At 43.7% G+C, this 24,512-nt stretch overlaps 1 protein-coding gene across 1 annotated transcript; it reads right to left on the bottom strand.

The window, feature by feature from the left end:
- Positions 1–1,251: 1,251 nt before the first annotated feature.
- PDGFRL (platelet derived growth factor receptor like) lies at positions 1,252–24,072 on the bottom strand. Its single transcript, XM_054165959.1, has 6 exons — positions 23,981–24,072; positions 17,031–17,325; positions 6,651–6,802; positions 5,725–6,018; positions 5,298–5,437; positions 1,252–1,486 (listed from the first exon to the last, which is right to left on the bottom strand). Exons 1-6 carry the CDS (start codon positions 24,033–24,035, stop codon positions 1,298–1,300), a joined length of 1,125 nt encoding a protein of 374 aa, XP_054021934.1. The 5' UTR covers positions 24,036–24,072; the 3' UTR covers positions 1,252–1,297.
- Between the last annotated feature and the right edge of the window lie 440 nt (positions 24,073–24,512).

The raw sequence follows: 24,512 nt of genomic DNA, 5'->3' as shown, positions 1-24,512 counted from the left end.
CTTACTTCAGGCCTTCACCAGAAGCAAGCTTTATGAATTTCAGTCAAATGCAGCCTGAGGCACAAGTGCACAAGCAAGGAGGAGGTTCCTGGTTTGGTTCCTTGTATGCTCAGGGTAAGTTGTTTTTCACATGCCTTGTAAATAAAATGGCTTACATGAAGACTTTTTTGTCATGCAACTCCTCTGAATAGATTTGTACTGGCAGTTCTAGCTTACATGGATTCTGTGGAGGAAAAAACATTGCCAAAGGTCCATCAACATTGTTATCAAATTCCTACCTGTTCTGTGGTAAGTCTGCTCCCTGATACTGGTAAACTAAACCCAGAGCTTATCTATCCAGATAGAGTTCTGTGTAAAGCAAAACATCTTTCTTTTTCTCCTAAGTAAACTAATACAGTCAAGTTGAACTTGTTACTGAACCAAGAGGAGATTCTGCTGTATAACTGAACTTCATTCTGTTACATTGGGGTTTTACTTCTGTAAGTGACACATTGTAAATAAATGCAAGTTTTACCTCTAGCAAACAAATCTGCTACTTAATTTAGTAAACGTAACACCACCCCTCCATTGGTAAGTGAATTCTAAGCCAGCTAAAAGGTTGTAAGAATGCAGCAATAGAAAAGTTATCCTACCCCAACTCCTTAAAAGTCTCTGGAGATACCCTCTACCTCCCCAATAAATATTTAGTATTCATCTTCCCCAGAAGTGAGACTTTTGTGTTTGTCTTTATACATATGAAATGAACACCCAGACAAATGTGCACACACACACACATTTGCATTTTCATAGTGTTCAGAAATTTATTTTTTCTTGCAAAATAAACATTTGCTATTGGCTAATTCTGTAACAAGTTGGGTTTTGTTTCTTTTCTTTTTTTCTTTTAAACAGATACAGTACTCTAAGACTGCACAGCACCAGAAGAGATACACCAGAGTGGTGGACTTTGGAAGACATTTAATGTCCTCTCAGAGCTCACATATATAAAAAAGGGCACAACCTTATGAGTTTGAGGAAAAGACCTTATCAAAGGAAGGCCCAAGAGCACCTAGTCCTAAATATAAGAAGTGTTGTAGTATAGATGCCACAAATAAGCCCTGTGCATGCTCAGGCTTAAACTCACCGCTGATTACTGGTGGGCTTAGGGAGCTCTGTTTTGGCCTGTCAGGATGCTAAATACGGAATGCATTGATACATATAAGGAGACAGTGATAGGAACAAATGTTTTAAACATAAAGGAAATAAAGGGCTATACTGTCACATACCATACTGTTCATTCTATGTCCAGAAGCCTTTCCTATCAATTTAGTTCAACTTTAGTAGCCACTGCTGTTCCTCCATGTAGGTTCTGAGCTGTACAAATGTAGCTTCCGGCGTCTTCGGCTTCAAAATCCTCAACAAGAAGAACACTCTTTGAAATTCTTGTGGTATGGCTAGTTCCCCTGTTTATCAGTCTCCAGAAGTTTTGGATAATCACAGGCCTCTCAGACTGTTTACAAGAAAAAACAAAACAACCCACCCACATAAGAAACCACAGGATTCCATGCAGTGTATTCAGTGACAGCACCCTACCAAATCCTGAAGGAAGAGCTCAGGAGCCTCTATCCAAGAGTCAGCCTTAACATGACGAAACTGAAAGTGTCTGGCTGTTGCAGCAACATTCCTGTGTTAAATATTGACCCTACAAGGAAGTTATGCTAAATAAGGACAATACTGTGGCTCTTCCACAAGGGCAGGTACTGTGCTTTAGATCAATACTGGGCTGCCAAAGTTCTGCTGGGAATATATGAATAAACTCAATTGCAGCTGTGGGTCGCTTACTAAGGTTGCATTTAAGTACTGGATCAAATAGGTGAGGTATCTTGGTGGTGATGTTGGGGTAGATGTATGAGCTTATTGTCAGACCTTCAGCATGCCTCAAAAAGGTAAGCAGCAGTGACATGAGTTAGTTGGCTGAGCTTTACCTAGTTATCCTTTAGCACAGAAACTGGCTTCAAAGTGTGTGTTGCAAACTAGCTCATCCTCTGGTTTCAGAAGCAGTGTAGCACACAAGCAAACTGTAACGATTCACAAATGCTGCTAAATTAATCTTTGCTTTTCCAAAGTGCAACTTCAAGTGCAAGCAAGGAAGCTTAGAAGGTAGCTTTTAGAAGTTGCTGTTGTTTTTATAGTTGTAACAGGCTTTGCTTTTTTTTCCTCTTCAATGAGAATTCTCTAGTGGACTGTTTATCAGGGCACACTCCCTGGCATCTCAGGAGTTTGGAAAAGGCTGGAGATAAGAGAAATTGGCCCAAAGCCAGACTAAGGCAGTCTCTTTCCTCCCAGAGTTCATCACACTAATCAGCAGCTTAAATTACATTGGCTTGTATTATACTAATAACCTGGATAAAACTGGCAAGAGAGAGGTTTCTGCTTGGAAACCATCTCTTCTTGCTTCACAAAACAGATGGATTAGCCATTGGCCAATACAAACACTACAAGGCTCAAGCTAATAGCAGCAAAAGTAGCAATCTCACACTTGCAAAATTACCAGTAAGAAGCAGCTGCCACTCTTCTCGAACCTTACACATGAGTGCCAGTGCAGTCAGGGAATGCCTAGGCAGTGGCAGCTACTTACAGCTAACAAGAACTATTCTGGAAAAACTGGTGATCTCATCTAGAAATTCTTAACCCTTTAGAAGGCATCAAGCCACTTAGCAGAGGTCTGCCTAGCAGAGCACTGCCTCCTGCTCCCAGCCTCAATCAAGTGCTATCTGCAATCAAGTACTACCACATGTGTAATTCAAGATTAAATCAGTTCTTAAATATAGCAGCTGGAACTTCCCATACCCTGCTGAAAGTGAAGGTAAAGGCCATGCAGGGCAGATGGTATTTGCCTGATTGGGGTCCTGCTAGCCCAGTTTTTCCTCCAACTAATTGCCTTCTGCTTTGAAGCCAGTTTCAGGGAATCATACGAGGGACTGGATCAGTGTGCTTTCACAGGAAGTGAATGAGCAAATCCAACTGTCAGGGAGTGGCAAGAGGAAAAAAAAGCCAACAAATGGGGGGGGGGGGGGGGGGGGGGAGGGAAGAGGAGAGGTTAGTCTCTCCAGTGCAATGTACCTGGGAGGAGGCAGGCATTAAAATGCTGCTTCTGCTCAGCCATCACGCAGTAGGTGACAGCCCAGGTGCTGGGTGGGGTGGCAGGGAACAATCACTTATTTCTCTGCATGGGGAACTATGAGTGAAAACATCCATCCAGTGAATTTTAGAACTTTGTCAGTCCTTTTTCTTGCACAAAAGGTGTATCTGAGCAGCAGCTCTGATGGTTTCTTCTCCCTCCCTCCCTCCCTTTTTACTTTGCAGTATGTGAACACTTTTAATAAGCCTCCAACAATCATGCAGTACTTCTAGTCTGACATTTACTTATGCATTTTCCTGGGGTAGAAACCCAAAGACAACTCTTCCTTCCCTATCTCCAGGCACTGCTGAAAGCTGTGGCTATTTATTTTTTATATCAAGGGTGGACACTAATATGATACAAAGTTTTAGAAAGCTAGGGTGAGTTTAGAATTTAATTCCTTCCATTTTTGGTTCTTAGTAATTACAGTTAGTTACAAAAGACATAAATCTGGGGGTTGTATAGCCAGTTCCTAACAGCCCAATAAACAGGGTATCAAGGAAGCTAAAAAACCCAAACCACATACATAAAAAAACCAACCCAAACCCTAAAAAGCCCTATCAAACAAAGCCAACATGATCAGCAGAGGCATTTCTTCTTTTCCTCTCCCAAGACAGAAAATCCTTATGAAAGTTACAGATCTGTCTTTAAGGACAGAGACACTGTCTTTTGTTGATTCATCTCACTCAAAGTAATGCTAAGAGCTAAATTAGAGGAAGACATAAGCCATTTAACTCAAACACTATTGCTCTGCAGCTCCCTGGACTTGGAGGCACTTCAGTTTTCCCCAGCATTTTACTTTTCACTTCACCAGGTACAAGTTTTTCTGCTTGCTTCCGAACTTCAAATGCACACCAGAAGCAGGAATTCTACCTGATTCTTCTAGCAGCTACTCTTCAGGTCTTCAACTAGTTCATGCTGTGAGTAACAAGCTCCTCACCAAATTCATTTGAGGCTGCACAAGGCAGACAGGGAAGAATGGTAACTACTTGGGAACTCTGACTTCAACGGTCTCACCAGGAAAACTTATGGCAAGCAGGGGAAAAAAAAGAAAATGAAAGGGAAAGAATGTGGAGGGAAGGGGGTATAGCAAGGAAAGGGTGAACTAACATCTAAGCAAGGACTAAAAACCTGGTTTTACGTATCTACTGCCTTCACCAGCAGTTCCAATCTCTTTTGTGCTCTCTCACTACTTTTTCCCCTGAAAAGGCAGAACACTTCCCATGACAGCAGGGTGCTACAGCAAACTTCTGGGGCTTTAGATTGGAATTTTCTCACTTAAGCAATTACCTCTGCCAGTGCTGATACAAGTACCTCGTTAACAAGCTCTGCATTGTCCTTTGACAACTCAGCATCACGAGGGCTGGCAAATGGAATACAATGCAAACTCTCAGGTTCTAGAGGATCCCTTTCCTCTGGCAAAGGGTTTCACCTTTCAGTAGTCCTTCCTTTGCTCCTAGCCTGCTTAGGATAAACAGCAGTAGAGATGAAGCCGACTAAGAAACAAGTCCCTTCTGTAACTGGTGGGCAGAAGAGAGGGGACCATCCAATTATGCCAGTCAGACACTTTTTTGCAAGGAAAAAAAACCAAAGTTCTAAGATTCACTGGATGTTTCCAGTTGATTCTTTCAGATGTGGCTGGGCAGAAGCAGATCTCTATGCTTCTGGATGTGGATAGCAATTAAAGATTCTGTGCTGTGCTGATTTATGTGCCCAAGCCATGGAGATGGAAGGGGTATCAAAGGCAGAGGCTTCAGTGAGGCTTTGTGGCTTGCCCTAGAATAGCTTCCTGAAGCAGGCTGGCTTTGACCCTGTCTGAGGCTTTTCTTTGTAAATGTTGCCAAAGGCCAAGTGTCCCTGGAACAGAAATCTGAAGGAAGAGTGAGCTTTGCTCGTGTTGGCAAAAATGAAGCTTAGCAGAGCTCTCCAGCCTCATTCCTGTGCTACTCACAGACTCTCAAGGAAAGGTGGGCAAAGTTCAAAAGGGATGTGCTGCCTCCTCATGCCAGCTGCCCGAGCTAGCAAGAGGCAGACACCAGAATATGAAAGGAACTTTACTTCAAATCTAGACGCTGACTGGCATTCAAAGCATTGTTTTTACGAAGAACAAACCATTTCAGCCAGGGCATACATCCCTTACCTCTTGCCCTGGGTACTGCCACCTGAAGTCCACATCTACATCTGGCTCCCCAAGGACTGTGCAGGTCACGTGAACACTGTCACTGACTTCTGCTCTACTGGGCGATGCCTCAATTGTGGTTGAAGGTGGGCCCTTGGGAACTGACAGTGTTTGAAAGCAAAAAGTTAGTTTCCAAAGTTAAATATATTGATAAAACTTTAGAGAGCATTTTTTCCCTCAGTTTGCTGAACACTATAGGTAGGTGATGTACACACAAAACTTTCCCCTGTACACAGTGAAACTGCTGGAATTCAAACCCACAAAGTCTTACCACATTTACTTTTGATCAAAACTCTGTGATTGCATTACTTATTTTACTGTTTTCATTTAAAATTGTTTGCTAAATAATGTCAGCAGAAGAAACAAGAGTCAGAAAACTGCACCTTACCTTCCACATACAGGAGGTGATACTTGATGGAAATCTGAGGGGCGCCCTGTGACTCTGCTTTGCAGTAGACAATACCTTTATGATCAAAAGTAGGGTGCTGGTAGACAAAACCCTTCTTCACATCATAGATGATATCAGTTCCATCTGTTTCAATTTCTTCTGCTGGAAATTCCCTGTGTAGAGTAACTTTTGCTGAAGGAACAGTAACACGGCATGGGATGACCGCAGGTTTGTCTGGGGTCAGATAGACAATCTCGAAGTAGCTGGGAGTAGGTACAAAGAGTTCCTCTTTATCTGTGCAGAAGAGGTGACATAGTTAGAATAATACTTGCAGATATTGGTTTAACAGAAAGAAGAGAAAGTACAGATGACAAAAGAGCTATAAGCAACATTAAAACACTTTTTGCTTTAAACATGCACATACAAAAGAAGAAATGACCTTTTCTAATCTGTGAGCATGGATTTACAGAGCTTGCATTAAAAAACATGACATCAAAACCAGAAGTATCCTTCAGTGGAATCAGATTCTTTTTTTTTTTAACCCTAAGAAAATCTTAAGAATTTCTTTTTTTATTAAGTTTCCAAATACTCATCTGGATCTAATTATGTTCAGTTTAAAGAGCAGCACACAGGGAAAAAAAAAACCAACACCAAACCCCAGCGGCACTGGTGATGCAGACACTACTAGAAAGAGATACTCCATTTCATACATGTGACTTTAGCATAACCCATAAAGAAAATGGATTCACAAATCACACTAGGCAAGTATTTTTTCTCTACTCATCATCACTGCCCTCCTTAACATCCACTAAAAGAAGATGAAAATTGAGGAAGAAAACTCTTGATGGTGAAATTGCTGATGCAGCACTATTCCTGTCTTACTAGCAAATGTATTTCCATTAGTAATCCCCTAGGGAGTTAATTACCTGTGAAAAAGATGTACGTTGAACCCATTTTAGTATCATCTTTCCTGCATCTTTTAGTGTTGCACAGCTGAAGCCAGCAGCTATATTCACCTGTATCTGCTGCAGTGGAGTTTGCCAGGATCAGCTGGCTGTACTTGTCAAGTTGCTTTATACTGGGAAGAAGAAAAACAAAAGGCACAGACAAGCACAAATGTATCTCTTTATACATTTCTGGAAGCTCATCTCTGCTGTTGATCTTTTTGTTACTCTTCTGCAACTGACCTACCTTTTGCTTTCAGAGCTCTGATGCAAATTCCCCTGTTGCTCCAGCGAAGACCTACTTAGATGAGTAGTTTTATTGATTTTAACCACGCAAGAGCACTTGCGAGCTTTTGACTTGTACAGTTCATTCTGGGAGTCCTTTCAGTCCCCATTTTGAAACTGAGCTATGACTGCTGTAGAAAATATGTTCATCTAGGTTTTGTCTCGGTTTGTTCATGTATACCCTGTACTTCCATGGTCCAGGTCAACCTGTAGGGACCTCAGTCCTTTTTTGGTACCATTAACTGTAGCACTGTTTCAACAGTATATACATAGACAATTCAGGAGTAGTAAGCAGTTAAGTAATTGAGTGTTTGATGATTTATGCCTGCTTTCAGTGTGAACTCTTTCCCATCTTTAACACACTAGTCCAAGTTTCCCTTTGCAAAAACCATCATAAAGAGTTGATATCTCACCCTGGATTTGTTCTGCAAGTAAGATGTTTTGCCCATTCCTCTGCCATAAGCCACCTCACTGGCATCCTCCCACTGGAGCTTCTAACATCAACCCTCAGCTATTTCAGACCATGACCCTGAGAACTGCTGGAGGTGTACTGGTGGTGTCATCACTTAACTACACAAAATTCAGCCTTTGTGATTATTTTGGGCTTCATTTGCCTTTTTCACTCCTCCTGAATTTTCCTAATACATCTCTCAGTGGATTGGCATTTGTAAATGTGGAAATGTTTCTAAATTTGTAGAGATATATCTGACTAGCGACAATACAAAGGTCCTGTGACATTCAGTACTTACGATCTCATCTTGTTCTTTTTTTATTTTAAGGTGTGCTTGCATGGCTGCTCCTTTCAGACAGATGGTGTTATAGCTAGCAGTTTGCTGTGTTGCTTTTTGATGGATTGCAAAGCAAGGGTCCAACAGTACCACTTCTCAGGACACCCTGTCAGGACAATGGTGTAGCAGCACCGATGCACTCCACTGCTATTCTGACCCTTAAAAAAGCTCATTTTCAACCCCCTCCCTTGACATGGTAGCACATCCAGAACACAAAGGTTTCCCACAAGGCCAACTCTGTTCTAACCAAGAATAGGAGAGATTTTTCCAGTGTTAGGCATTTGACAGCAAACTTCAGTGTTTCAAACAAGGTCTGGACAAATACACAGCCTAAGTCTGGACTGCTCCCATACTCTTATTCAACTCTGGGTTCTCCAAATATTTTTTTATCCTCCTGTTTATTGTAAATGTGGCAGTTATTCTGTAAGATGCATGCCTGACTGGATCATTTATTTCTGAGATTAGCATGCTTTGAAGAAATTGTCCTCTAAAGTGCCCTGTTACTGTGCTGCAAGTACTCTGGCTTGCCCACAGCTCCACTGCAGGCAGAGTAACTGCTTAACACAGGCAACTCCTCCAGCCACAGACACTTCCCCAGATTTCTGACTCCTTATGTATTCTGCTAGCAGTCTGCACTACTACCAGCAAACACAAGCAATGGTTCAGTATAACCCAGTATTTGGCCTCCCGCCAAGGCCAGTAGCTTAGAAATTAAACCCAACATCAAATACACAACCCAAGCAGGGCTAACTGAGAATTATTTTTTCCATTAAAGCCCTCAGACACCATTAGCTCACTCATTCACCACAAAACAGTTTTGAGGCTTGCCTAAGGAAACAAGCAAATCATGCTTCCTATCCACTAATGTGCTTGTCCTACACGACCTTGTCTGATTCTGCTTTTTGGAATCATCTTGTTGTGGGATCATGTAGCATTTTCATCTTATATATATACACACTACCTTACATTATAAATGATCTTCAGTTTTTGGATAAGCTTTGAGAGATTCCTATTTGTGCCAAAGATTCTGTTGTGCATCATACCCAGCAGGATGAAACGAGAAAGCCAAAACATGTCCTAGTCTGTATTATTATTGTTATCATTATTATTATTTAGTTTCACAGATCACACTTCATAGGCCACACGATTACATCACCATAAAATGTTTTTCTAGTATCTAGTACTAAATGTCAACATTACAGATACACCATTGTGCCAGAACATTTTTTTTTGCCAACAACAGTTAATGCAGACACTGAACTATACAGCTCAAAATCCCAACAGACAGAAAAATAAGGTCAGAGTTAATTAAGTGTTGTACAGCGTGTTCTGCTTAACTGAGAACAAGCTATCCAGTAATCAATGCAAACACAGCCTAGTGAGGTAGTCATCCACAAACATGCACTAGCAAAACCTGGCAGCTGAGGGTAGCAGTGTTGAGACTTGTGTTATGACCATATTAAGCTGACAAAACAAGCCATAGAACGTAAATTATAAATGGTAAATCCTGCCGCTGATCAGTATCTCCAGGATCATTTTTATTCCACTAGTATTTTAGATGCTGGGAAATCTGACTCAGAAGACAAAACTTAGTTGTGCTCTATGTATACAAACATTTCAAGGCTGTTTTAAGAAAATAGAAAACTACTCCAAAATCTTATTCCATATATTAATCTTATTTAGTTATCCGAGGTACAAAAGATCTGTGCCAGAAAAACTATGCCATGTTTAGAGGCGCACACACACACACACACAAAGTATACATAGCATCACTCAAAGAATACCTAGCAAACTCCTCTCAAGCAGCTGCATTCATACTGCCAAAAGAAAGCTAATCTCAAATTCAAGCTCTTTAGGAGAGGAACATAACATCCTACTGTTAACACAAGGAAAAATCCCCCAGCTTTCAGACTTCAGAGCACATGGAACTAAGTGAAACCTAGTTATACACACAAGCACAACCAACATCCCACTAAGCCAGCAGGAGCCTGCATTCACTGAAAGCAGTCTAATTTTTCCCGCTATAACGTACAGTTTCCCCAGCACTTTTGAGTGCTCCTGTTCACATACCCCATGCACAAACAAATGTGCACATGATGCATGCCCAGCTCTTTGCCCCAGCTTCTTCTACCACAGCAATTCCATTTCATGTCAGTGTATTTCTGTGACAAATGCAGCCAGTCTTTGGCAAGTCAGAGATCCATGCTACAAGCTGGGCAGAACAGAGACTACATCAACCTAGACTGCCTTAATCTAGAGCAGATTTTTGCTATAAAGCATAAGAAAGGAAAAATGTGCTTGCCCTTATTTTCCTTTGATGCCTCTCAGTTTTTAATCCTTCTCATACACTGCAGATCCAGTTTCTGGGTGAGTCCACAGCCATTAATTCATTACACACAATCTTACAAAACAGCATCCCAGCCCTTCTGCTCTGGAGGTGCAAGAGCTAGCTTTGACCACCAAGACTTTCAGCCAGTACACACAATTTTCAGACAGAAAGTTATCTGCAGGGTGTAATCATGGTGCACAAGTGTAATGGGTTGGGGCAGATCCCCTCCCCACCACAGGCAGAAATAACGACTCAGGCAAACAGATTGCAAAAGTGATGAAAGTTTAAATAGGAAAAATAATAACAAACAACAATGAAAGTTTTACAGAGACCCACAAGCATCATGACAAAGAGAGAGATCCCAGAACATACCCAAAAACATCCCATCCCCACCTGGGGGTACACCCAAACCCCACCCAGGGCTCTTTCTCCCCCCCCCCAACCCAGCCTTGGGCCTGAGCAGGCCCAAGGGGGGCGGCTCACGCCATTTTACCTAGGCAGCAGCAGGGGACAAAAGAGGAAGTGAAGACCTCGCATGGCCTTTTTATAGGGGAGCAGGGCATTATGGGAATGGAATACCTGGTCCCTGTGACCACCCCCTGGGCTGGGCCCACCCCTTGGGACCTCCCAGGTGTGGCCTGCGCAGTGGCATCTGGGCCAGCACCCAGCCTAAACCACCACAACAAGGCAAGAGAATACTACAGATAATGTATCAGTCCTCAAGCAAGCTGATGTGCATCCTTCACTCAGGAGCTTTCTCCCCAGAGATGCATTGCATTCTACAGTCTCTAAAGCTAAGCAAATCATCTGTGTGCTGTTATCTGCTCCAGTCAAGACAATGGAAAGAGACTTTCTCCTCTGGCTCAACAGGAAACAGCCAAAGAGTCTTCATCTTCCTTTGACTCAGTATCTTTCCCTTCCCCCATATGAGGGACCTCAACAGGCTGGACAGATGGGCAGAGTCAAATAGCATGAGATTTAACACATCCAAGTGTGGGTTCTACACATTGGCCACAACAACTCCATGCAGTGCTACAGGCTGGGGTCAGAGTGGCTGGAGAGCAGCCAGGCAGAAAGGGACCTGTGGGTACTGGTCAATAGTAGGCTGAACATGAGCCAGCAATGTGCCCAGGTGGCCAAGAAGGCCAATGGCATCCTGGCCTGGATCAGGAACAGTGTGGCCAGCAGGAGCAGGGAAGTCATTCTGCCCCTGTACTCAGCACTGGGTAGGCCACACCTTGAGTACTGTGTCCAGTTCTGGGCCCCTTAGTTTAGGAAAGATGTTGAGTTGCTGGAACAAGTCCAGAGAAGGGCAACAAAGCTGGGGAGGGGTTTGGAACACAGCACTACGAGGAAAAGCTGGGGTTGCTTAGCCTGGAGAAGAGGAGGCTCAGGGGAGATCTTATTGCTTTCTACAACTACCTGAAGGGAGGTTGTAGCCAAGTGGGGGTTGGTCTCTTCTCCCAGGCAACCAGCACCAGAACAAGAGGACAGTCTCAAGCTGTGCAAGGGGAGGTTTAGGCTCAAGGTGAAGAGAAAGTTCTTCACAGAAAGAGTGATTGGCCATTGGAATGGGCTGCCCAGGGAAGTAGTGGAGTCACCATCACTGGAGGTGTTTAAGAAGAGACTGGATGAGGCACTTAGTGCCATTGTTCAGTGGATTAGATGGTGTTGGCTGATAGGTTAGAGTCCATGATCTTGAAGGTCTTTTCCAACCTGGTCTATTCTATTCTATTCTATTCTATTCTATTCTATTCTATTCTATTCTATTCTATTCTATTCTATTCTATTCCATTCCATTCCATTCCATTCCATTCCATTCTATAATTTTGGCATACAGTAGCACTGCAGACCTGTTAAAAAAAACCAAGACTCTCTAGTACAGCAAGCCAAAAATGTTATTTATCAGGTCACAAAGTGTAGCTACAAAGATAAACTCAAAGAGTATAGCTCCTAATAGTAGAGAAATAATTCCTTCCATCTTCAAAAAGTCATATTGTTCTCCAGGCTGCTGCACTCTCCTTACCACACAGGTGAGTTAAAAACATGACAGGCACGCTGTGGAGACAAAAAATAAACCTAAACAAAAGAAAAGGCTTTTATCCCTACTTCTTTTTGCAGCCATCCATAGGAAATACATCAGGTGGACACTAAATTTAACTAGTTGCAAACAAAAACACCCTATTCTCCCAGAACCACAGAAAGGAAACAGGACACAGCAAACATCTTCAGCATCAGCTCCTGCCTTGGACCTCTGCTGCTGACAAACCTTCCAACCAGCTGAGCTACAGAACACTCTCATTGCCCTGAACTTTAATGTCTCTTCTGCATCCTATAATTCCAATTCTGTTAGATGCCAGGGTCCTCAAAATTTCCTCTTCTAGTAGCTAGAGTTACAGGATGTCAGCAGTTCACAGGATATGTAAAACATCTTGTTTATTGATACAACTCCCACCAGACCAGCTGAATCTGTACATCCCTCCTATTACTTGAAATAAAAACAGGAATTGGATGTCTGAGCATCTGTCACTGTAGAGACATACAAATAAAGAAAAGAATGGTAGTCATTAGTCCCCAGCAATTGTATAGGCCTCCCTGTTGCTACTCTTCCGCCTCACCTATCCTCCAGGCCTGGCAACCCACTCCTTCACTATCCATTACCTCCTCAGATCCTAACCACTTCCTTTCAGCTACTGCCACCAACTCAACTTTCTCTACCAGTGACCCAACCCCACCAAGACCAGCACTGAAGCCCCAAGGTAAAAAAAGCCCTGCCCAGTTTATTAGCTTGGGTTTCACTCCACACCTCACTAACTGGTAATGAAAGGATTACTTCATACTTGGGCTTTATGCATTCAAAAAATGTTAGAAGATACTGGATATGCATCTGTCTGTCTGATTAAATTTTTTTTTGCTGGTTATTTGCTAATGATTTTTCAACTTTTCCCTCCTTTGTCCTATACTCAGCATTTTGTTTTCAAATACTGTGCAGTATTCTTTTTCTTAATTTACCTGTTGTAGTTGGTGTTTGGTGCATGGTCTTTTTTGTATGGAGTAAGGGAGAACAAAGCTTCTCTTGAAAGCTTTGTTAACCTGTTAACCTTTTCTGCTGCCACTTCACTTGTTTCTTACTTAACACTTATCACTACATATCCAGTTAAAATCAACCAAAGCTTTCTAAAACCATGGAATATAAATGTTGTATTTCACATTCTCTAAAGCAGACTATTTCATATGTACCTTATTAGCACTACAGCAAAAACCTTGAGATAATTACTCAAGTCATACTAAAAATGTGATGCACAAGATTCTGTGGTCACTGCCTCCATAAATTATTATTATTCTGTGACTCTGAAAAGTGCTACCAACCTATATTTCAGTTTCTCTTGTTAATTATAGGATCTTCTGCTTACACTAAAAATTGCTGATTCGGTCAACTCAGCCTTACTGCTTCAATAACTTCTTTTAAAACAATTGTTCTACAGATATTTAAATACAGACCCTTAAATATAAGCCTCACATAAAAGAAACTAAACACTTAGGCAAGTTTTACCTACCCAGTCAAAATGTCTCCTAGCATTTCTTTTGTGTGACATCATTGACTTTTCTTCCATGGTTCAAGTATTGAAATACTGTGAGCTTGAATGGGAAGAGTAAATTACTGACTGAACAGAATCCCAAACTATTTCAGTGCTACAAATGCCAAACAGCACGATTAGGAAATTCATCCCCTCCGCCAACCTACCGTAAGTTCTTGCATTTTGTCCCATGTGCATCACTAGAAAATACTTAATTAATAAGAGAGGAATAAGTGGTCAAACAAGTAATTAGGAAGCATTCAGATTCCTCTCCAAAAAACTGAATCCTTGCCTTGCCTTCTTCTATACCAGATACTAATACTCAGGTAACTTGACTTGGAGGTCTACAGGACCTAGTCATGCCAGCAATCTATCTTCAAATGCACAAAGCATAAGGTATATTTGAAAACAAACACCACCACACACACGGAGATTCCCTGTTGATATATGTAGCTTTCCAGTACTTAAAGGGGGCCTATAGGAAAGATGGGGAGGGATTCTTTATCAGGGAGTGTAGTGAGAGGACAAGGGGTAATGTTTTAAACTGAAAGAGGTTATATTTAGATTAGATATAAGGAAGATATTCTTTACTATGGGAGCAGTGAAGAAACAGAACAGGTTGCCCAGAAAACTGTGGATGTCCCCTCCCTGGAAGTGTTCAAGGGCAGGCTGAATGGGGATTTGAAAAACTTCATCTAGTGGAAGGTATCCCCACCCATGGCAGGGAGGTTGGAGTAGATGATCTTCCCACCCAGACTGCTCTGTGATCCTCTGACATCAGTCTGCACACGCAGCATTAGCCTGCTGGCAGAACAGGGCTGTACTGCAGCTCATAAACGCCACCTACTGCAGCAAATCCAGGTGAAACTTAGCCTCTTGCAAAGCAAAAGCAGTGGTTGTTTCCATCAGCCACAGATCTTTTGAGAGATTCTCTCTGCTATAAGCCCTCAGCAGATACCAGCTTGCTGCTGGAACTTGCTATGACGGAAGCCTTGCACTAGCTATGGAATTTTACACAGCCAGGGTAGTTCTTGAACTCCTCATCCTTCAGGGGAAGCACTCAGAGAACTGGCTTATGATTTCAGAAGGATATGCTAGAGGATCATAGTGTGTAACTGCCAATCTGCAACACTCCTCTTTGAGAAGAGAACTGGAAAGCAGAGGAATGTATCTGAAAAATTACTTAACTGAGAGCAATCTTATGGTAGCATCATAGAATCATAGAATTGTTTAGGCTGGAAAAGACCTTTAAGATCAAGTCTAACCATTAACCTAGCAGTACCAACTCTGCTGCTAAGCCATGTCCCAAAGCAGCATGTCTACACATCTTCTAAATACCTCCAGGAATGGTGGCTCCCCCACCTCCCTGGGTATCCTGTTCCAGTGCTTGACAATCCTTTCAGTGAAGGACCTCCTTTCAGGTAGCTGCAGAGAGCTATAAGGTCTCTCCTCAGCTTCTATTTCTCCACACTAAACCACCCTCGTTTCCTCAGCTGCTCCTTCCAGGACTTGTTCTCCAAATCCTTCACCAGCTTTCTTGCCCTTCTTTGGCCATGCTCCATTGCCTCATTGTCTCTCTTGTAGTGAGAGGCCCAAAACTGAACACCAGCATTTGAGGTGGGGCCTTGCCAGTTCTGAGTACAAGTGGACAATACTTCCATAGTCTTACTGGCCACACTATTTCTGACACAGACCAGGATGCTGGTGGCCCTCTTGGCTATCTGAGCACACTGCTGGCTCATGGTCAGCTAGCTTTCAACCAGCACCTTCAGGACCTTTTCTGCCAGGCAGCTTTCCAGCTGCTTTTCCCCAGGAAGCCTGCAGTATTGCATGGAGTTACTGTGACACAAGTGCAGGACTTGGTACTTGGCCTTATTGAATCTCATACAGCTGGCCTCAACCCATTGATCCAGCCTGTCCAGGTGCCTCTGTAGAGCCTCCCCACCCTTCAGCACATCAACACTCCCACCCAATTTAGTGTCATCTTCAAACTTACTGAGGGTGTCCTCAATTCCCTCATCCAGATCATTGATAAAGATATTACAGAGAACTGCCCCCAGTACTGAGCCCTGGGGTACCCCACTTGTGACTGACCAACAATTGGATTTAAGTCCATTGACTACACTGGCTCCTTGGGCCTGGCCATCCAGGCCGTTTTTAACTCAGCAAAGCATACACCAATCCAAGCCCTGGGCAGCCAGAAGGATGTTGTAGGGCACAGTGTCAACTGAAATAGATCAGAGATTCAGATAGCCTCAGTTATTTAGCGAGAGCATACATACTTGTACTTAATTTAGGAACAAAAGGACAGTAAGAGTTGGTATCTTTGCTTGTAATAATCCAAGAAAAGCTCCCTACAGATCTTTCATAGGGCATCTTTCACAGTGCCACCACAGCCTCCTCACTACTTGTCTTTCATAGACACACAAATCTCCATAAAACAGCCTGTGAGAACAAACACTACTCGTGGCAAAAAAACGCCTTTGGAAGACATCCTTAAGCTCCTTATACATCCCTTCTGTTTCAAACACAGAACTAAATTACTACATTTAGCTACATGTACTGTCCTCAAACACTAGGAAGGAAACAAATGCATGGGATTTTGCAGAGGATGTTTAGACCATCAGGACACTCACCTGGTGGGTCAGAGAAAGGGAGAGTCATCAGTTCCTATTCCTGCTCTAGCAGCTATGTGGTTTCCATTAGGGTGTCACTAGATGAAAGAAAAAAGCCTTTCTAAACCCAAGGTGACTATCCTCAGCATTAAACTCTGCCACATCACAAAGTCTGCTTCAGCACACAAAGGTAACTGACTGAAAAAGTAAAGATCACTCTTCCTTGGTCCTTAGCATGGTGGCGAGTGTCTTTTTTTGCTCATTGACAGATGTGGGTTTGAGCCTCTTGAAGAAACTAATCTTAGTGTCTCAGGTGGTAGTTACATTATAAACCAGTACAGCCCACCAGAAGCAGGTATCTGTAGATCAACAGAACTGGTAGTGAGTACTTGACATCCACATTCATGCATTTTGAGTGTTTTACTTCAGACTAGCTCTAATGTGGTTCCCCATTCCTGGCTGGCGCACACTGATGTCCAGCTGGATCACATCTATTTTAAATTCATCTGAAGGAAATCCAGTTGACAAGCTACAAGACTATCTCACAGTGCAAACCACAGGGCAGCACAACTGAATGGTGCTCATTCTTTCTTGTTGACATTGGAAAACAGTATGCAGATCTTGATTGTAAAAAAATGTAACCAAACAAAAATTCAAATGATAGTGCTGAAAGCGGCAGGGGGTGGAAAAAAGAGTTCTGGGGCTTCTTCTGTCATTGAGGTTGTGTTTTGGTATTTTTACCCCTCCAAAAATGAAAAATAGCTTACCTGAGTCTGGAGTCTTTAAAGGTGTCTAAGTAGGAAGGATAGCTCCAAGTGACATTATTCCCCTTACATCGCAGTTCTAGGCTTTGTCCTGCAGACAGGCTTAAAGTGGCAGCTAGTTTCTGGAAACGACCATTATCCATCACCTGTGTCAGGATGGACTGGGACTTCAAAGAGGAGTCAGCTGATTCTCTCTCCTTCATCTTGGGGTGTTTGGGTTTTCCTTTTTTGTTAACAGGCCTAATTTTGTTTTCCCCAGGTTCTTTTGGACGCTTACTCTTTGCAGGTTGTCCAGTAACTAGGAAACCAAGGAAAAGAAGGCAAAGTTGCTGATTAGAGAAAGAGCATACATAGTCTTTAAAAAAAAAATATAAACATTCTTCCTTATTATCACAGAGAAATTTTGTTCTTCCTACAAAGGATGCCTAAAAATGAGTTAAGAGTTAATTTCCATATGTTTTTTTAAGTCTTTGAGCGTGACCCATTTTCCTGGTGAAAAAGGAAAAAACAGCTTTCCACAGTATGTGGAAAATCTGTACTTAAGAGTTCACATGAACAGACAAATATGCAAGGTATGAGAACATTACAAAGGGGAAAGGAAAGAAATACAGCATCTCTGTCTCCAGTTACTTCTGTCATTTCTACATCAGGTCATTGCCATTTCCTATGTTATGTTACACAAGTTCTCCATCTTCCCAGGTATGTCACACTCCTCAGCTCTGCATGACCTTTTCATGCACCATGTTACCCTAAGAGACACATGAAGAAACTGGCAAGCATGGACCTTCATGATGATTTATAAAATACAGGTAGTGATGAAGTTTGCTTCTTTTACAGCAAGTACTCTAAAAATAGAAATGGCACCTAAGCCACTTGAAGGTAGTATTCAGTTCATCACTTCTCTGCAACAGCCATGTATTTTGGCACTCCAGATGAAAAGAGAGCCTTAGAGGCAAATGGTAGGAGACTTCATTACCTGATACAGACAGTAGGGATGGCCAGCTGCCTTTAAAAAGGGCAAGGAAAGGGAAAAGTGAGGTGTCTAAAAAAAAAACACCACCACAACCAAACATCAAGATACTCACACTTTAACTGGCAGCAGGAAGCACAGATCTTTTGTAAATCTAAAACTGCTGCCCCTCGACACTAAAAACTCCATTACTTGTGCCTGACAGGTAATTCATGTTGAATGTGGCCTCCCACTTGAAAATGCTTGGCTATTTGATTGTACAAGTCAACCAACAGGCTCCCAATGGAATTAAAAACAGCCTTGCTGTATACTGAGTTAGCAAGAATTAAAACTGGTACTGGCTGCAGTATGAACAGCAGCACTTCCAGACTTCCACCAGCAATAGCTCTTGTGATGTTCCTCATACTGCACTTGGGCACCGTGCACTGCTTTAGCCTTCCACTTCTCAACACCCAGGTCAATGCACATCACATCTCTTTTAAATGGCACAGAGCCTTGTGAGCACAAATTTAAAAGTCAGTAAATTCAATCTGACCAGAAGAAAATGCTTTTTACTCTTAAGATGGTCAAGCACCAACACATGTTGCCCAAGCAGGTTGTGGAGGGTTGATCCGTGGAAATACTAAAAACCGACTAGACACAATCCTAGGCAACTTGCTCTAAGTGGCCCTGATAGACCATGGGTTGGACTGGATGATTCCAAGAGGTCTCTTCAAACCTCAGTCTTTCTGTGACTCTGATGTCAACATGCTGAGTAAGGCTGCCTGTGCAGGAGCATTTGTTTCCTGGTTTCACAGGAAGTGGAACTGCAAGACAGCAATGTTGTAGTCAGCACTTTCATAGTGAACATGGGTGAACACAAACAATTGTTTTTTAAATCTAAGTTTTACTTTCTGTAGGTGTTCTTTCCCATCCCCTGTTCCTATAAGACTTACAAATGTTGCTGCCATATCTCACTACCCCACTCCTGAACATCAGAAGAAACTGATTTAAGGCTGGCTTTATCCCTTTTGCAGGCTGTTTCAATTGTTGCTTTGGCTTTCATTATTCCTGCAAGAATATCAGAACCAGTTTGGCTGTTCTAAAACAACATCTGAATGCAATTACCACTCTACTACTCTGAATCAAGACAAGAACTGCTGCTTTTCTCAGGGGTTCTCTGAGCAGTGGCTGTAAGAAATCATTTGTGGCATCTAAACAACTGCACTCAGCGTCACACCTCCATGTGTGTGATCCAACCTACACAAGGGTAAATAATTCTTCCTTTGTTTTTCTATCCAGCCCTTGCTGCCCCTCCAAATTGCCTCCATCCCTCTTCAGTCCCTTCCCTCCATTGCACCAAGTGGTCAGTAACCAGGCTGATTGCTCTCCACAGGGCTGGGATTTCAGTTCAGATGACTTTCACTGACAAAACCCATCAGGAATCAGATTTAACATCAAAGCTTTCTTCAACACATGCTGCCACTTCTCTCTTGGTTTTTGTGACTCCATCTTTCCTGTTTAATTTGTGCCCTTATATTAGAAGGTCCCTCTGATAGGCCTGATATGCCTTTTGAATATGCCTTCACATTTCAAACCAGCTGTTCCAGCTCCTTGTACTTCCCAGATTTGTCTGTGGCACTGTACAAGTTTTAGTCCAGCCACCCTTTTTACCCCTCTCCCCTCCAAAGCCCTATTGAAATACCACTATTTGTTTAAACTATTCTTTGCCATTTCCACTATGTTTTGCTAACCTCAAGCCTGACACTTGTTCAAAGACCTTAGAACCTTACCTCAAAAAAAATCTAGCATCCAAAGTGTATGCTCTCCTACACCTGACACTGTGCCTTTAAGAAACTCTTAAAGACTCCTCTATGAAAGTTTTTCAACTTTAAGTGCCAGAAGTCTGTTTTTTATTTTCTCTAGATGAAGTTTTTCCTGTCCACACAAGCTGTATGTTCCAGGTCTCTGTAGTTCCCAGTGAGTCTGAACACTTTCCTGCTGTACCACACTCCCAGGTACACAGTGGGACTCTTGTCTGTCTGAGCTTATATTTCCTGCAATGGAGGGAATGACTGAAGAGGGATGGAGGCACTCCTTGTTTTAAAACAGCAAGAATTTTATTGCTTTTTAATACAACATGCCAAGACTTTGTAGAAAAACATGGAGGAAACTCCTCCTTTCTGCCTTTGATCAGCTCCTAATGTCAGTTTTAAGAGGCATCTACTTCTTTCTTCTACAACAGTACAATCAGGGTCCCTACTAAGTCACCATGCTGAAGCAGAAGACTGCACATCAATACATCACAGAAATACACCACACAGAACGTTTGCTCCTGGCTCACAGTATTTGTCTCATCCTGTCCTTTAACGTTTGCCTGACCCTTGTTCTCACAGATACCACACACACACCAATCCCCAAGGGAGTGTTAAGTCACAGAACACTAAACAAGCACACAGTTTTGACTTGAGACATCACCTATAAGCGCTTGGACTGCTGGATTTGCAGCTCCACAGGGGTTGTAATTCAAGAAGGCCAGAGACATTGCATTCACAATCCACCAGATGCACCTGCCCCACGAGGCAGGCCCAGTGCTACATTTCAGAAGTATCACAGACCATTCAACTCTCATTCATACTAGGTCTTCCTTGGGGAAAAAAAAAAACTAAATCAAGTGTGAGGTTATCATAAAGAATAATTCTTAACCACCAGGATTATGATGAAAGGCAAGAGTCTTTGAGTTCACAACTAATGTAACAAAACCAGTGGGACAATTTTCTGTGGTATTTGTCTCCCCTGGCACAACTTAAGCCCATTTCCCCTCATCCTATCAACTTGTTACTTGTGAGAAGAGAACACCAGCCTCACTACCACCTCCTTTCAGGTAGTTGTAGAGAGCAAGAAGATCTCCCCTTAGCCTTCTCAAGGACAACACAAGATCACAGAATCACAGAATTAACAAGGTTGCAAAACACCTTCAAGATCATCAAGTCCAACCTATCACCCAACACCACCTAATCAACTAAACCATGGCACTAAGTGTCTCATCCAGTCTTATTTTAAACACTTCCAGTGATGGTAACTCCACCACCTCCCTGGGCAGCCCATTCCAATGGCCAATCACTCTTTCTGTGAAGAATTTCTTCCTAACATCCAGTATAAACTGCAAAATTGTTTTAGAATCATAGAATCATAAAATTGTTGGGGTTGGATGGGTCCTCAAGGATCATCCAGTCCCAACCCCCCTACCATGGGCAGGGACACCTCACACTAGATCAGGTTGCCCAGAGCCACATCCAGCCTTGCCTTAAAAACTTCCAGGAATGAGGCTTCTACCACCTCCCTGGGCAACCTGTTCCTACATCTCACCACCCTCATGGGGAAGAACTTCTTTGTAACATCCAATCTGAGTCTACCCATTTCTATTTGTTTAGTTTTTTTCCATTGTCCCTAGCCCTATCATTACCTGACACATTACATTACAAGTCCCTTACCCGTCCCATTTTCCCCTTTTCCCCTCAAATCCCAGAGCACCTGAGCTCTGTTGAAGTCTCCTCCTACCCCAGGTGTGGCCACTTGGCCCTCCCCACCCACTCCCCTTTTTAATCCCCCTCAGGAAAAGCAGCAGCTCTAAGCTGAGCCCATCTGGGCTGAGGGATCCTCCTCTCATCTCTGGTGAGTGCCCATGGTGCACACTGGGTGATGGTGGTGGTGACAACAAAGGCCGGGGGGCCTGGTGGCCCCCCGGTTGTTAGGGCCAGGATTGATTGCTACTCCAATATCATCCATGGGTGCTGGCTGGGCCTCCTCACTGGGGCTGAGCTACTCTTTGTGGTCTCTTGGCTGGTGAGGGTCTTGCCCCGGTTCTGGGATGGGCACAAAATGGTGGTGGTGGAGCAGGAGCTGTTTAGTCACATGATATTATGCTAATTACACTATTTTTACCTGGAGGCCCCTTGAGTCTGCTCTCATCATTCAATAAATGTCTGCTTTTGTGCCTCACTGACAGATCATTTCTTCCCCCTCACTGCTTCCTTTCAGAAATAAGGAAGGAAAAAAGTAGTACAGCATATCTGGAAAATGCATTCACTTATCAGTCAACTCTGAACATGAAGCTTTCAGGAAGAGGGGCAGGTTGGAAAGTGAGAATCACTTCTTATGAATTACAAGACAAATTTCATATGGAACAGACAGGAAAAGACTGCATCTTCTCCATTGTGGTTATGTTTCATGGCAGTAAATAACAGAGGCGGGGAAAAAAGTTCAAGCTAGCTTGGAAGTCTCAGTCACACTTCTCTACAGAAAGAATCACTGAGAAAGGAACATTGTGACAAGTGAATACCCATCCTTCATACAGAAATACAGAATTAACCAGGTTGGAAAAGACCTTCAAAATCATTGTGTCCAACCTATCACTCAACACCGTGTAATTAACTGAGCCATGCCACTAAGTGCCTCATCCAGTCTCTTCCTAAACACCTCCAGTGATGGTGACTCCACCACCTCCCTGGGCAGCCCCATTCCAATAGCCAATCACTCTTTCTGTGAAGAATTTCTGCCTAACATCCAGCCTAAACCTCCCCTATCAAGCTAACACATCAATATTCATATAGAATATCTGGAAGGATCTATTTCATGTTCATAAACTAAATTAGGAAGGCTAGTTTAAAAACATAGTGTCACTATTAACACTTACACTTCTAGCTTGAGACAAAGAATTGTTATTACATGTACCAGGATACTCTCTCCTGTAGCTAAGCTTCCGGATGACATAGTGTGAAGCACCTTGTTAAACCTCATTATAAACTAGGCAAAGAAAACCCCAGGCCTGGGAAATCTTTTGCCCGAGCTACAACTCCTTTCTTGTGTTGTGTTTTTTATTGTCTATATCTCAATCCGAAAACACTTTTCTTGATGCATTACTACACACCCACACATCAAATCTTTCAGCACATCACACTAGTCCAATGTGCCATTCCTTTATACATAGTCATAAGAAAAACTGGGGTGAAAAGAACAACTGGAAGTTCCTTAGCAGCCTGTTCAGTTGTTCAGAGCCTTGCCTGGTTGAGTTCCAACTACTGCAAAAGCTGAAGCCTCTCTAGCTTCCCCTGACAACTTGTTTCAGTGCTTAACACCTCTCAGAGTGAAGTATTTTTCATGGTCTTAGATGATTTTTCCCCCTATGATCTCTTGGACCACTGAAGATACCTGTTCCACTGTCTTTCACCGTGAATCTTGGAGTCTTGTCTCTAATTTCTCTACAAACCCTTACGTGGGCTACACGTCTTGTTCTCCAAGACCGTCCATAGTGGAAAAACAAAGGAACTTTTTTGTTTGTTTCTTCTGCATTAGTTCCAGTACCTTTATTCTCATTTTGCAAGAAAGCAGCAGCTTGTCTTTTGCCCAGTTTAAGTCTATGTAAAGTCAAAGACTGGTTCTCAGACAAAAACTTTCCCCACTAAGACTTCATCACAAGCTGAAACTGAGTTATGAGTAGAGTCTGGTCCTCTCTACAAACGAACAATCGTGTGTAAAATCATTTTTTCATTTTCTTATTCTTTTTAAAAGACCGAGCACCGCGTCCAGCACTGACTCTCGACAAGGAGATCTAAGTGCAGACTTAAACGTCGAACAGAAAACCGAAGGGCGAGGCGGCTGCACACACCTCTGCCAAAACGCCAGCACGACTGAAACCACGTTTGCGGTCTCCGGCAGAACGTCTCGGCGGCTTGCTGGCCGCACGCCAGGAGACCACCGCCTCTGCCAAGCAGGACGGGAGCCCGACCGCCGCCCCCGAGATGGCCCCCGGCCCTGCCCCGGGGGTTGTGGTGGCGGGGCTGGGGTAAGGGGTCGGCGGCAAGCACCCGTCACGGTCTTCGCGGGGCAGGGGCAGCCGCGCCGAGGGCGGCGAGAGAGGCATCCGGGCAATAAGGGAAGCCCGAGGCGGCCCGCAAAGTCGGGGAGCCCGGCGAAGCGGAGGGCGGCGGGGGTCGCAGCTCACCGTGTAGCAGCGCTTCCTGCAGCAGCAGCAGGCTGAGCAGCACCCAGAGCCGCATGGCGGGAGCGGCCGCGACGCTGGACTGAGGCAGCGACGGCGGCGGGGGGGGCGGCCCCGTGGTGCCTCGGCGGGCTGCGGCGCGGGGAGGAGCCGGTCGGCACCAGGGCTCCCTGCCCGAGGTTCCCCGACAACGGGCGGCACGTCGCCGCTCTCCAGGCCCAGGGGTAGCTCCCGCGGCCACCTGCGCTTCCTCCCTGAGGGAGGGAAGAATCGCGACGCCCCTCACGAGGGCCTGGCCGCGAGGGCATCTCCGGAGGGCGCCCCTGCCGGTCAGGGCGCCCCTGCCGGTCAGGGCACCTGCTGCGGCTCTTCGCCGCTCAGGAAAGACTTCACCTCCTTGTTCCTAACCTGAACTCATCCCTGTGCAGCTTCATCTCCTCTGCGGCTTCTCACCGGGCGGTTGAGGTCGGTGACAGGGTTTCTTCACCACCGCCTCACAGGTTGCATTGGGTTGAAGAGACCCTCAAAGGCCATC

Source organism: Dryobates pubescens, chromosome 1 (assembly GCF_014839835.1).
Source record: "Dryobates pubescens isolate bDryPub1 chromosome 1, bDryPub1.pri, whole genome shotgun sequence".
Lineage (NCBI taxonomy): Eukaryota > Metazoa > Chordata > Aves > Piciformes > Picidae > Dryobates > Dryobates pubescens.
Note: the sequence above shows the minus strand (reverse complement) of the source record. Positions and strands in the feature narration are given on the sequence as shown.

What these genes read in the sequence shown, in the direction of transcription:
- PDGFRL (XM_054165959.1), bottom strand. Translation starts at nt 24,035, where the DNA reads ATGCGGCTCTGGGTGCTGCTCAGCCTGCTGCTGCTGCAGGAAGCGCTG. An exon ending in GCAGGAAGCGCTGCTACACG is followed by an intron (nt 17,326 to 23,980) that starts GTGAGCTGCGAC and finishes TTGGTTTCCTAG; the next exon opens with TTACTGGACAACCTGCAAAG. An exon ending in GGCAGTACCCAGGGCAAGAG is followed by an intron (nt 1,487 to 5,297) that starts GTAAGGGATGTA and finishes TCTTGTAAACAG; the next exon opens with TCTGAGAGGCCTGTGATTAT.